Here is a 15,359-nt window from a genome sequence, read left to right as displayed (position 1 = left end):
ATGACAGAGCTTGTTACTTCTAATGAATGACTTGTTTGCAGATGCATGAGGTTATTTTATTACATGAAATGGATTGCAAAGTTGCGGTAATTTGAACCCTAATTTCAATGACAGACCTATTAAATGAATTCTTTAAATATTTTAGTATAGAGCAGTGGTTTGATCCAAAATGCACATGGAGGGTTAATGTGAGTTACACCTTGAATATAAAAAAAGGGAAATGGGGTCAGTTGAGACAGGAAATTTATCAAAGTAATACAGACTGAGAAGGTTAAATTAGGACACAACTGCAAAGTGGTTAAATTGACAAACTAGAACAAAATTAAAATTAACTTGAAAATACGCAGTTAGAACAAGAAAAGGCAAATAATGAGAAATAAGGAACATGGTTTCAGATTTTTTTCACATTATACATGTTTATTATTATTATTATTATTATTATTAGTAGTAGTAGTAGTAGTATTATTTGTAGTAGTACTAGTACTACTAGTATTAGTATTATGTTGTTGTTGTGGGCAGATATCTGATATCATTCATGTGTGTATATATCTGCCTAGACCAATTCTTAAAAATACTAAAGTGTACAAATTGAGACCACATCTACTTGGTATAGTATTAGAAAGGGTTACAAATGCAGTTAAATTAATAAATGCACATTTTTCAATGCGGTAGTCCAAGTATCCCCTAAACACTTCCAAAGTGCAAATTCTTCTTCTTTTTCTTCTTATTATATTATTATGAAAACTGCTTCATTAAGTAGTGGCATATAAAATGATACATAAAATTTCCATCCATTTTATATTTATATGTATTTTGGATATCATCAGCTGATTTATAAATATAAGTATTATCAGTCCATAATATTGTTGTTCTGATTTTTTTAAAAGCATCATTATATGTATTGACTATAAAAATGATATTTTGGTCAAACTCATTTAACTCAACTTATTAGAATTATGTTACAATATAGATTAATCCCCCACAGAGGAAACAGCTTATGGCATATTTCTGTTCCCTTTATCAATATTCAATGAAGAGTACCAGTCCTGGAACAGAATTAGTACCCTGAAAACAATTTAGTCTGAGAGTTAGGACTAAAACCAGTTTTAGTATGTCTAATTATACAGAAAAAATGAATAATATATATATTTAAAATGTCTGTACTAAATATTTGTAAATGTAGAAGTGTAGAATGTAAATGTAGAATTTTGTAAATGTAGAATTTGTAAATGTAGAAGTGTGCATAAACAATTTATATGGCCCAACACTTAGATACTTGGGAATGAGCAGCACGTTTTAAAGTCACAGAAGTACGCAAAAATTCGCCACAAGATGGCAGCAAGACAGGCTGTTTATTTATTTATTTCTTTATTTTTGTCTCAACTGTGTTTCAGTGAATTGAAGACCAAGTATACTACAGTGGATTACAGTGTCAAATACTTTCATACAAACCTCACTTTCAACATGAGTTTTTCTTTTCTTAGTAGCCCTGCTCCAGAGAGGAGATCCAGTCAATGTGTGGTGACTGTGAGGAGTCGGTATTCCCTGAGGAGGAGGACACACACTCCTGTAAGGACTCAGACTGTTGCCAGACGAGGCCAGTCCAGAATGCTTGTCTCTTTTGGCAGACACAAACTCCGGCGCCTCTCTTCCACTACTGCTGCATGGACCTCAAGAACAGGTAAGTTCGTAACATCTCAGAGAAACAAACACACTAAAGTCTGAGGTCGGCAGGAGCAATAAAACAAACCTCAAAGTTCAAGATGATTATAGCAATTGTATGTTTTTCATGGGTCACCTCACTGACTTGTATAAAATATTTCATTGCAGCATTCAATGTTCTCCCCAGGAAACTAAACTATTTAATTCAACTCAACTATTTAAATGTAATGTAATGTAGACATAATCAGCCTATCTATATACATGAGGTTGATCAGTAGGGGCATCTCATTAAGTAGTACATCGATAGAAAGTAGCTTTAATTGGCTGAACTTTTTGTAATATAGCTTGCCATTTTAATACGGTCATTAAACACAGGCCCAGGCCAGGTCCAGGATCTGTTTTGCTGCTAGCAGTCTCCAAGTAGTTGGAGTTGAGTTTACACTGATCAGTAATCTCCAAATATTCAGTTTGAGGATTTGTGCAGTTTTTTAAAGAAGCACATTTAATTATACTCAAGTCAGTTCTTACTGAAGTAACTGCATTTATACTGGTGTATAGCTTCACGACAATTTTTAGATCCAGATTCCCAGCCTGGGATTAAGCTTAGTTGTAGACTCATATTTTTCTTTCAATGAAAAATTTCCATTCCAAATGCTGTGTTCTCTCAGACTAGACCTAAACCTCGTCTGAGAAAGCGGCCATTTGTGTTTTTACTGCTCTTACACTCATTATACCACTGATTGAGTCAGGTGTTTTGGAAGTTTGGAGAAACTCTTCAGTGCATAGACACTCCAGGTCCAGAACTGCCTGTACTTGAGCACTGACAGGCAAACAGATGTATTTTGTTTTCTGACTCTGAACATATAAGCAAACTAATAGACATGCACACTGTTCTTATACCCTCTGTGACTAATTGGCATAATGGGCAATTGGCACAAAGCAGTCACTGGAAAATGAATTAACTCTGTTTGTATGATGTACGTCACCATGGAAACATACGGGTGGGGCCTGCCTTTGGGCCTGAATGTGAATTGTGTATAACTTTATGTGTTTTAATGGTTATGAATTATGACATTCAGTTGGTCCTGACTGTTAAAACATCAGGAAAATAATGATTTTTTTCCTAAAGCTGAACCTACAATTAATCTGGGATATGAACTTATACCATGACTTGTTCAGTAGAGGTCAGCATTCCCCCAGTAGTTGTAGTTATTGAACTCCCTAGGCTGTCTGAGTGTGAGGAGACTGGCCTGGTGTGGGGGGTGGGGTTAATTAATTGTCCGGTCCAGCCATGATGGTGTACATGTGCCGATAGTGGGTAATTTGCAGCAATGGTGCGCTGAATGTAGCTACGCTATCAAACCCTGCCAGCGCTCACACTCAGTAGATAAAAAGGAGCTAATGCATAATTATCCTTTTGCAAATTGGATTGTTTTAACGAACTGGAGAATATAGGCCCAACTTGATTTAAAGCAATCACTGTTTTTACAGCCCACTCCCTCCTCCCATAGATAGTGAGCAAGCAAGGCGGCCCATCTTGCGGTAATCGCCTGCAGTCTGTTTTCCTGCACTTCACACACTCAGATGCTGTCCCTGCTGCCATTAAAGTGTTTCAGCTTCCTTTTTCAAAGCCATCTCGCTCTTTCCCTGTCACTCTTTCTTCTGAACCACGGCTGTATTATTGTACTCTTATTTATCTGGCTTAAGGTGAATATCCTTGGTGGGAGGTGGGAAGTGAGGTGAATGAGAGGGTAGAGTGAAGGAGTGTATGAATGACTAGGAGGGGAAGGAGTAGGCAGGAGGAGGAGGAGGAGGAGGAGGAGGAGGAGGGGGCAGGGGGGAGTCATATGGGCTAGCCAGAGGGACTCTGTGCGGAAGATAAGAGCGGCTAATAAAGACCAAATTGAATTACTAATGACTAGAAAGAGGGCAGCCGTGTTAAAAATGGCGACTAACCGCTTCTCGTCACCGCCACGATCACCGCTGCGTGACATCTCTTAATTTTCTCTCTGATGACTCCCCACCCCCCGACCCTCATCCCCGCTCTCTTCTCCTCCCTCGTCTATCGGCCTTCTTCCTTTTCTGTCCCTGTTTACCGTGGCTAGTTGGTTATCTGGAGGGGGGATTTAAAGGTGCATAAACCTAAGTGAGCAGTTAGCGGCGTAATGAATCGCAGGCGGGAGAGAAGTGCCTCGATAATCCCATAAAGTGAATAAACGACAGAAGAATGCAATAGAGTGGAGATGAGGAGAGGGGAGGAACAAGAGAAGAAATGAAGGGGCCTCAAGCTCCACAACAGACGTTTGGCCCCAGACTATTTGACAGAATAGATGCTAAACACACAAAGGAGACCATCTGTGTGCCTAGATGAAGCTTTACCTTTCTAGCACTCAGTATTGTCTTTTGTTTCCTCATGTGGAGATTTTTATGTCCAGCAGTTTGTCTGGGGTTTTGGGCAACTGCTTTTGTCACTATGTTCTCCAGGAATCTGAAACTCAGTGTAGTATAAGACAGATGAAAAATGTGCCAAGCTCCACAATGTGAAATAGTTGGTCTAAATTTGTCTTTTTATGATGCATGCAGTGGTTGGAACTACTGACAATACCCGCAAAACATAATGATAATAATGATAAATATGGTCTATTGTCCCACCCCTGTTGTGTACATTGAATTTAGTCCCTTTACTTTAGCTTGAACCAACAATAATAATGGAATAAAAATAAGATCCACCAAAACACTCTCTTATTTTGAGCTGGGCGCCTTACTCTAGGACATCACAGTGTAAATATATACATGTGTTTATGTTTGCACGTTATCATGTGTTCAAGAGATTAGCCTCAGGGAGCTGTGCCATGACTTTATTTGGTATTATGTGTATAGAATCCACCCCCTCACTGTCCCATCTCTCACACACACACGGAGTTCAGGTCAGGTCAAGTTTTATTACCCTTTCTGCTGTCAGTAGTTCTGTGTGTGTGTAAATCATGCTGTGTGTGTCTGTGGGCTCACAAACACACTCTTGCATATATACACACAGGACATAAATGTTGACCAGCTTGGGTAGCTCTCCAGTAAAACCCACACTCTATCTCTCAGAATTATGTTACCCCCCCACCCCCACCCCCCAGCAGCTCTGCTTGTGTCTCTTTGTAGGATTCCAATAGCAGCCATTGATATAATAGTTTATTTACCCATAAATCAGTCTTCCCCTGTCTCTATGTGCCATTTTCTACTTTTAGGAGATGTTAAGTCACACATGTGGATGTGAGGTGGTATGGCAGTGATCAATGATAAAGTAGCCTCTCTTTGTGGTATAACTGTGCCCCTTAAAACTAGATTGGCCTATCAGGTCGAGGGGATTAGGCTACAGCTATAATGCTGTAAAGTCTAAATTTGAATACATTTTTGCAACAGTCTTTAGTGGTTTAGTGGCTTTAGTAGTATACGTGTTGATTGGAGGGGTCTTCTATTTCAAAGGCCCTAATAAGATGTAACGAATATGTGTAATACTAATACAGTGTTGGATGACTCAACACAAGGTGTTTTCTCCTCAGTGGACAATGTGCCAACATGTTCCCCAAAGCATTTTGCTGCTAGTTGTACCATGTATGACCATGTATGTGACAAATAAACTATTTTGTAAATAAAAAGTTATTGTCTAGCTAACATCAGTTAAAGGGGTTCACATGTAGATAGCATCAGCTGGCGTAGTTAACAGGTTTGTTAGATCATGTTTGTTACATATTAAAATCATTATAACAGTGGTGTTGCAAGATCAGGTTATTCATATGAAACAAGACATAACAGGAAAAATAACGTGCAGTCTAATATGATTTTTATAGTTTTGTTTATTGTGTATATTTTCTCAACCTTCCTGTGATAGAAACTGAACAAATACTAGAATTAGAGGGATACAATATGACTATTGTTGTATATTATTGTTATTATAAACATGTTTTTAGCATATGGTGGCCATTATCAGTGCTTAGCTTGTTTTGTGCATAAAAAAAGTAATAAAAATGATTTCTTTCTATGTGAAATACTGTGAATAACCTTCACATAATGTAAAGATAGTGGTAGGTTGGGATCATTATTGAGCTAGAAGGTCGTCTTAGATTTCAGACTAGAACATCCGCGAGTACAACCGGAGTAAACCTGTGCTCTTTTAGAACAGCTTCACACTCTCAGACACATTCTGCCTCTTTTACTCTATCTCTCTTACTCAACACAGCCCCCTTTTTTCTCTCCTTATGTGGTTGGTTTGTTTGTTTATTTTAGTTTGTTTTTTGGCATCAATGGCTAGTTCACACCTCCTTCAATTTCTGCCACTTTTTTCACACTGTTGTCACTCCCTCTCTTCTGAAGTCCATTCCCTCATCTGTCTAATTCAATCCTCCATCCCTACATATGCCGCTGCCTTATCGAGTAAGTAACTCTACCCAGGCTATGTAATATATATATGCCTTTTACGACAAATGCACGTCCCCAGGCCCAGATTGACATGATCACAGGGAGAGAATTTGTTTGCGAGTGTAGGCTGGACAACCCGTCAGTGTACAGTTTCTCTCAGCTGCCGCCCCACATCTCCCCATTTTAAATACCATAATACCATACTGCTTTCTCCAACTGTTTAAGACCCGCACACCATGTTGCCTTCACTCATTATGACTTTTAACATTCTGCTCATTCCACCCCACTTTCTCAGGCCCTCTGTGTCAGACAGGTGGGCTAGCTGTGCTGTCTTCAGGTCAGTACTCGTCTTTGAGGCTGTCTCCGGTCATGGCTTAAACACCTTTTTGGTGGTAATGTACTGACCAGTCTTGCTTGTGAGGACCACCCACTCCCTATACTGTGTGTTATTTTTCCATAGTGTTACGTTTTTAGTTATCTAATTGTTAAGTTTAGGTGGGAATAATTAATATGATGAACAGTATACAATAATAAGCACATTAAAATACTTTGGCTATGGAGTGAGTATTTTTAGTTATTTCATTTAATCAGCTGATTTAGATATGTGTTTATATATTGCTTAAATACTGCTGTCATTAATGGGGGAGAGAGAAACCCTTCTTTTTCCACAAATGAGGCATCAACCAAGTCCTTTGAGTCATATCCTCTTCTATTAACACATTATTTTACAGGGCTAGTGAAAGAAAGACACTTATTGTCTATCAGAGCTCCTGCAGAGACCCTAAACCTCCTGCTGATCCCTCATCAAACTGTCAACTGGCCACAATTAAAATCTCTGTGCCCCTCCTCACATGACACACAACCAACCAGCGGCCCCATGTCTGTCACAGCCACTTTACACACACACACACACACACACACACACACACACACACACGCACACAGTTGTAAGTCATTGTTGTCATATAAAACCTTTATTTTTTCAGTTTATACATTTTTACGCAATTGGTAGTAGGGCTGGGTGATATTTTATGATATTTAAAATATCACTTAAAATATTTAAGTGTTATTTTATGATATTTTAAGACATTTTCACAGTGTGCAATATTTATCACTATTTTCTTAAGCAGACTAAATTTACCAGTAGTTACAGATTTAAAAAACTGCTATACAAAAACTATCCCACACTTAGTACAGTACTAGTACAGGACTAATTACACTCTCTGTCATGAAAGGTGAAGTTGGTCAGTGTTCTTTAAGCACTGACAATATTTATGATGTACTCATAAAAGCATGTTGTGTATCTCTAACATTTCAGGATACAATACAGCATTGTTATATTGCCAACCCATAATTTATTGCACCAGTCGTTCTTTATGTTGTTTCTTTGTTTTGTTGTTTCTTATCATTCACATGAGATACTTTTCAGTGGACTGTTAGTCTGTATCCTATATTTTTCTGTGGTCATATTTAGGAATACTGATCCAGGCATAATAGATCAGGGATTGGCTGTTTTAAGCCCGATCCAATTCAGAATGTTTCCAAATTACTTTATTCACAGCTCGCAGCAGTGAGGAGTGTTGTCAGAAGAAATAAAACTCAGTCTTAGGTTTTAGTCTGCAGTGTGCAACTTTACTACTGTAAAAAATGAAAACGCTTTGACTGTGTTTGAGCCACTTTTCCTTCAGGCATTTGTCTATGTTCTGCTGTTTTGTATCACTGTACAGCTCAGTCCGTGTATTTTTAGGTGTTGTATTATTATAGTTTCTATAAAAGTATTATTTTTTAAAAATAGTCTACCAAACTAAAAACATTTGTTTAGAACATGGTATTTACATAAATTGTTTACTAAAAACAAAGGAATTTTTTGTCAGTATCTCTCAGTGGCACATATTGCCTAAATCATGTGGCTGTATTATTTATAGAAATCTGATCAGATCAAGTTGACATCAGCCCATACACATTATTAAGGAACACTGATCGAATCAGTGAGCAAAAACACTGAATTTAGGGCATCCATTGATAAAATTAACCTTTACACCACCATAACCTCTCTCTAACCTGTACCGTTAAGATAGATCTAGGATAAATAAGATGACACACCCCTGAGAACTGCCATATGAATGGGTGTGGCTAAACTGTGTCAAACAGAATAGGCGGTTATATGTAAATGAGATGATTCTCGTGACATCAGTGAGATCAGGGAGTTTTTCTTTTTACCACAAAGTTTCCATATAAAGACTGTACGGACTAGTGAAAGATTTATACCTTTTTGAAAATGTCTCGGAATTCAGTTTTATGTGACATGGGCCTTTTAAGCATCATTGCATTTACAACAGTTTTAATCAGTGGTGTAGGATGGAGGGATTTTCTGTCAGGTGACTTTGTGTGTCTTCAGTTAAGAAAAGCGTATTCTGCCATTTCTTTCTTGCCTTATTTTTAAATGCATGAAATAACCATACAGGTGGAGCAGCATGTGTGTGGTTGAAGTGTAAGTGCGCGTGCGCAGGCATATGCGTATGTCCATTTGTTGACTGTGTGTGCCAGCAGTTGAAGGCTAAGTGTTGAAATGTGTAACCCATACTCCAGTGCACTGAAATCCTAGCCTGCAGTTAGACTCTTTCCTTCCCTGTTTTGGGGGCAAATGTTTTCTTGGCATTACGAAGGGTCTCTGGTGACGCAGAGGACAGAATAAATCAGAAACCATAAACAGAAATGGGTCAGTTAATAATTTAGACATGCTAATGCAATTGCCCACCTTGAACAGGTGCCCTGTGTAAGGATGTAAAGAGGGCCTGTGAAGGCCAAAAACATGCCCACCCACAGACGTGTTCATTTATCAATTAATGCATTGGATGAAGTGGGTGAATGCATTGGAGGAGGTATGTTTCAGCCAAAGAAAAGACCCATGTAGCCATTAACCAATTTCTTAATGTATTTAGTTTTTTTTTTTTTATGAGTGGATATTTGATTTTTAGTAGTGATCATCTTGTGATTGTATTTTTTTTACCTGCCAATATTTTACACTGATTCTGCTCTTCACCAAATGTCACATTACACTGTTGAGCTCTGACCTTCCCTACCAGTTAAAATAATTTTAACTTTGGACTCTTTAGCCTAGTCTGTGGTCCAGTTTGTTGTTTTGTGACTGTAGTGATGTTCCTGCAAATGGCACCAGGGCACCTAGTCCCCCCTCCAATCCCTTTCCCAACCCCCACTCATCTCCTGTTCCCCATCTCCAGTAACCTAAGGCAGGCCCGGTGAAGTGTTACCATAATAATCATAGTGCTTTGGCATTTGTGTGGGAAGAAGGCTACAGAGCCTCAAGCTTGCCAGGCATGTTAATTATGGCAAGTGTCTATTTGATACAACCACAAAGAATGGTTCATATTAAATATAACCTGCCTCAGCCCTAAACACCTAACTCCGACCAATCACATCTTGACTGTGCTATAGCTAATCATACCGTACAGATCATGCCATGCACAGCGCACTATGTTGTCCTAACTGCCATCTGCTCTTATGTACCCACAGTGTTTGCCAATCGAATAAATGAGAATGATGGTGAAAAGCTTGTGGCGTAGGCTCCACTCTGGAGTATTAGGATTAGGATGCTCATTACAATGCATTCTGAGAAGGAACTGTGAATGTTTGAATGTACTGGGCAAAACCTAAAGCAGTTGAAGTTTGATGAATCATTGAACAATATATTAAAATAATATTTATTGAATATTAAAACTAAATGAACTTTGCAACCACAGCACATTTAATGTGTATAAATGTGAGACTGTCACTAACAACACTACCAAATTTGGATTTTCACAAAAATGTTAGAAACATTCTTTTAAGATTCTGTTGATTGTTGACATAATTTCATCACACAAATCCTTTATTTGCTTTAGCAGCACGTTTATGCTGCAAATCTCTTGTTCTACCACATCCCAAATGGGTTCTATTGAATTCAGATCCAGTGTAAAAGAAGGTCACTGAAGAACACTGAACTTGAATTGTCACATTCATGAATCCAATTTGAGATGCCTTTTCTTTTTTGACCATTAGAAGATGGATAAATTGTGGGGAATGAAGGGATTTACATAGTCAGCAGCAATACTCCTAGAGAATGTGCTATTTTCTAGCTGCACCATTATACCACCTCTACCAGCCTGGACTGTTGACCCAAGGCAGGTTGGGTCCATGGATTTAAGCTGTTGCTGACCAAATTTTGAATCTACCATCTGTGTACGTCAGCAGAAATCAAGGTTCATTAGACAAGGCTATGTTTTTATCAGTCTCCAGCTGTTCAGTTTTGAAGAGACTGTGCCTACTGCAGCCTCAGCTTTTTGTTCTTGTCTGACAGAAGTGGAACCCACCTCAAAGTGCGACGTCTTGTGCATTCTAAGAGGCTTTTCTGCTATCACAATTCAGTAGTTATCTGAGTTATCGTAGCCTGTCTGTTAGGTTGAAGCAGTATGATTGTTCTCTGTTGCCCAAGACTGTTATGCTGAAAATAAAAGATCAGCAGTTCTACAAAGTCTCAAACCAGCCTTTCTGGCACCTGTAATTATTCCAATCTAAGAAGTCATAAAAGTGTTATTTCTCCCATTCTGATAGTTGATGCGAACATGTGCTGAAACTATTGGCCCATATCTACATGATTTTATACACTGCACTGTTGCCCCACCATTGGCTGGTTAGATAATTGCATGAATACAGATGTACAGGTATTCCAAATAAATGGCTCAAATTAAAATAATTACTAAAATACCAATAATCACAGTTATAGTAGTGACTTTTCTTTCATTTTTTCTTTGAATCTTATAATTCATTCTGACTCTCCTCACTGACCAATTAGATCCCAGCTCCTTTAAAACACTGCAGTCAAATCACTTTGTATGTGTATAGTGGTACACACTCTGCAAAAAAAAATATCTATTGTTGTTTATTGACAACTGATGTGAAATAACTTTTATAGAGAGGTCAGTGTTCTATAATTTGTGTGTATGTATTAGCGTTAGCCTCCCCTTGGTTCTGAATGCACTTTTCAGTGCTGGTTAAACAAAGGCATTTCTGGCTGGTGAAATGGAGTGTTTCTGTGGTTGTTTTATAACATTTTTCATGCCCCACTGTAAAATAGCTCCACACTGCAGACTGTAAACTCTTTTATCTACCTTCTGAGAACGTCCTTACTTCAGCCAGCTGGGCAATAATGTCCGTTAATGGCGTGTTGAAGTCACCAGCTCTGAACACTGTGGCTTCAACAAAGACTCTGAACTTGATTGGGATTAAAATAGCCAATACCTGATACATTAAAATATGCCTGGATTGACCCCAGCCCTGATTCACTAAATCAGATCAGGACAGCCCTACATGGTACAGAAAAATTAAACATTTAAAATGTCTGGCAGATCACATTGCTGTGGGGATATGAGACAGTGACATGTTAACCTACAAGTCTGTGTTACATTTTACCAAACACACTTGACCACCACAAGCAGCATGTCTGCAGTCACCAGTTACAAATGTTATGTACCTGCTAGTTTGTTACTTCTGTCTGTCAGGCTAATCTTCTGTTTATTATTATTTTCTCTGTTTATCCTTCATTCATGTTCGTTTGTGTCAAATTGTATTTCATGGTTGTGTGGAACATGACATATGATAACTCTGCCCATTACCACTTTGATTAGTTATTGACAGTCGTACCATAAGACCACTCGTATTCATCACTTCACATGAGGAGAATGTGTGAAAACTCAGCACTTTACCTTGACTTATAAAGATGAGTGAAGTGAAAATGGCAGAATTGATTAATCTAGTATCCGTTTATAGTTTTGGCATTGGTGGCTGCCACAGATGTTTGGCTTTATTGAGTAGCTATATCACTCAGTAGTTTCAACACATTGCTGTCAGTGATGGGTCTTGAAGCTGTGGTGTAGCCAATTTCAGCACCTCGGTTAGTACAATTACATGCTATTTTTATTTTCAATGCCTTCTAGTTAACTCATTATGATTGGCTTTGCGAACTGCATTTATTACGTTGTTCAAATTGAGTCGTTCAGCCTTATATTTGTCTTATGGTTAAGAGGATTTGTCAAATTGCTTTAAAGGGGGCGGCAAACCTGTGAGGTTTGATTAGGCAGAGATTAAGGCAATACTGGAGGTATATTGTTAGATTTTCTTTCCATTTATTTCACTGTGGAACTACTTACAGTGTCATGCAAATCCTTACACTTCAGAATGAGGAGATCTGGATAGAAATACAGCTAAATAGATCTGCTAAATAGATTTTCTTGGCTCCAAATCTTCATCTTATTACTTTACATGGAACAATGCATGACCTACTAAAAGTGACTCAGGGCCTTACTTACCAAATACTACTTTGCTCCATTGCGTCATTATGCATCACTGAAGCTATTTCTTGCTGGACTTGAACTTGAAGCCCTAGTAAAGTGATAGGTGAAAGGGGAAAAGCAAAATGAGAAGTGCCAGAGCCAAAAACAGGCACTGCAGTCAGGGTCAGTCCCCTCTGTGTAATCGGGGTGTTTCAAGGGTTAGGGGGTCAACTTGTTTGGAGTAAACAATGCAGCCCTTTGACCATGTGTGTCCTAGAATTTCTTTAAATTGCTGCTCACATGATGTTCAGCAGCAGACTGCCTATTCTTAGTAAATGTTTAGACTGGTTGCTTTATAATCAGCTGAAGATTCAGCTTTTTCCAAGACTTTTCTTTGCTGATCTGATTGTTTGCCAGACATATATATATATATATATATATAGAATTTGGAATAAATCAGCTGGACTTGTAAAGCAAGATGTTAGGATAGTGCTATAGCTTGTGTAACCCCAGTCCTTTCCATATGGAGTTGGACCAGCTACAGTGACCAGAGAGTGGGGTCATAAGGTATTTTCGTCTCTAAATCTCCCTTCCTCACTCACTCCCTCCCGCCTCTATGTGAGTGATGAAATTCTCCTAATTAACTGGCTGGGTGTTGCTGTCCACAGGCCAGTGAGGCCATCCCAGAGCCAGAGTGCCCACCTATTCCCCTCCACTTCCCCACCCCCAAAACATCCATCTTAGAGCCCACCGGCCGTTCCACCTGGCCCTGGGCCCACGGCATGAGGTTGGACAGGGGAAACCTGACCTCCCCCCATCACTCGCAGCTTTCCATTTCAGTTGAACTGGCCCAGACACTCGAGCTGATGCTCTATTCTGGGACTGGGGAGTGAGCCAGCATTGCCTGATTTCCTTCACACTATATCTCCATCCAGGCCCATTTCATTCACCGTACACCCCTGCCCGTTCTCCGTGCATATTTTATCTCTCAGTCTACATCTATGTTTTTACGTGGTCCCCACACTCTCCCTTCTTCTCTGCCGTTCATTCTCTCTGCTTCACCACCTCCTCCCTCACGGTTGTGCTCCCATCCTCAGGGGAGCAGTTAAGTTTGCTTGGGCCCCTTGAGGGCTACACGCTATCCGCCTCTGAGCCTCTAGCCATGATCGGCATGCCAGCCCCCCAGCTGAGCGCCCCAATGTCCGAGTAAGTCCCATAAAACACACACTCACACACACATACACACACAGACTCCCTAGCCAACTATCCCATCCATCACCACAGGTGCCTGTCCAAATTTAAAACCACAAGAACGGTATGTGTATGTGTGTGGCTCTGGGAAATGTGTCCCAGATTGTTTAACACACAAGGCGGTTAGACTGATGGACAGATGATCTCTGTAAACCATGACTTTCTTTTTTTTCCACTGTGAAGACTGTATAAATATATAATTTTTAAAAAGAACAATAAACCCAAATGAATTATTTTTTCATATGCTGTAAGAGGCTTTCTGTTACTGTATCCAGCACTGTATCCATCAGTGGAAGACTTACTCATTTTTGTGTTTTTGTTTGTTTGTGTTGGGCATGTGTGTATCAGAGCTTGCGTTTAATTACGGATGACTGTTTATGTTGGTCTTTTAGCCTGCTCTGTTTGCAGAGGACTTCAAGATAACTGTTAATTCCACTCCTGGCATATTGATTAGCTGTGCTGGGTGAGTATGGTTTTATAGGCCCCACTCAGCCTGAATAATTAATGCTTAACGTATTTAATTAGTGAGATTTCCTCTGAACAGGCAAAGAGTAATTGAGTCCCAACCAGAGGGAGGGGCAATCAACTTCAGTGCTTGTCAGGTGGTGGTATAAGTGTGTGTGTGTGTGTGTGTGTGTGTGTGTGTGTGTGTGTGTGTGTGTGTGTGTGTGCGCGCGCGCTATGGGGTTGACTCGTGTAGCTTACCTCTTCTTTGGAACGGTTCCTGTTCAGACGTGGGTACCCATCTTGGCACAGGGACTTTGGTTGATACATATTGGTTTGATTGCCAGTTTTGAAGTTGCCTCCTGCATATTGGGTCACACAGCCAGGCATGGGTCCCAGTTCTATTTCTGTACCTCAATCAGTACACCTAGACCTACTTACACATGTTTTCTTTCTCAATCTCTCTGTATGTCTCTCTCTTATCTTATTCTATAGCTCAGGGAATCTTGCCAAAATGCTGTAACCTATGTATTATTATTATTTATATTATTATTATTATTATTTACTGTTGACCTTTTTTGTAATCATGCTTCATCATGTTCACAAAAATTGTCACCAGCTGAATTTCTCTCACACAAAAGCTGTGGCTTCAGAAATGAGCTGGGTTAGTCAAAGTGCTCATACAGGTGTCAGTCTGTAATTGTTTCTGCTCAGTCCCTGCAGAGGGAGCCCTTTACATAGTGGCAGTCACTGAGGGAGAATTGGTGTTCTTAAAACTAACGTCCAGTCTCTGTGCATTTGAAATTCTTATTGTCTCCATTGTAGTAAGGTTTATCTCTTTTACTGTATTAAGTAAGTTAAGTCTGACCTTATTCTGTCTGAACCTGAGTAAGTCTGACAAAATTCTGACTGAACTCTACTGTAGTCTGACCAAAATACTGTCTCAACCTGATTGTAGTCTGACCAAATTCTGTCTAAACCCCACTGTAGGTCAACAAAACTCACTGAACCTGACTATAGTTTAGCAAAGCTCACTCTGAACCCGACTGTATTTCAGAATCCAACTGTGCTAAGATGCAGTCTATCAGTCAAGATATTTTTGGTAGCTGAAGTTTAGTTCTTTAGTTTAGAACAGGAGATGTTAGGAGGTGTTAAGGTACTGGTACAAACAAAGACTGGATACATTTACATGACAAGTTAAAACAAATAAATTAGGATTTACCAAGATGAGATCCACTGTTTTATAGCAATATTAGCATAGTA

General features: G+C 39.3%; 1 protein-coding gene across 2 annotated transcripts in view; it reads left to right on the top strand.

The window, feature by feature from the left end:
• Positions 1-15,359, top strand: part of zc3h3 (zinc finger CCCH-type containing 3) — a 69,937-nt gene that overhangs the window by 3,042 nt on the left and 51,536 nt on the right. For both annotated transcript variants that reach the window (XM_072684295.1, XM_072684297.1), the window contains exon 3: positions 1,485-1,681. In XM_072684295.1, the coding sequence (XP_072540396.1) occupies positions 1,485-1,681 (197 nt within the window). The remainder of the gene's footprint in view (positions 1-1,484; positions 1,682-15,359) is intronic.

This window comes from Salminus brasiliensis, chromosome 7, assembly GCF_030463535.1.
Source record: "Salminus brasiliensis chromosome 7, fSalBra1.hap2, whole genome shotgun sequence".
Classification (NCBI taxonomy): domain Eukaryota; kingdom Metazoa; phylum Chordata; class Actinopteri; order Characiformes; family Bryconidae; genus Salminus; species Salminus brasiliensis.
This window is presented reverse-complemented; position numbering and strand designations above follow the sequence as displayed.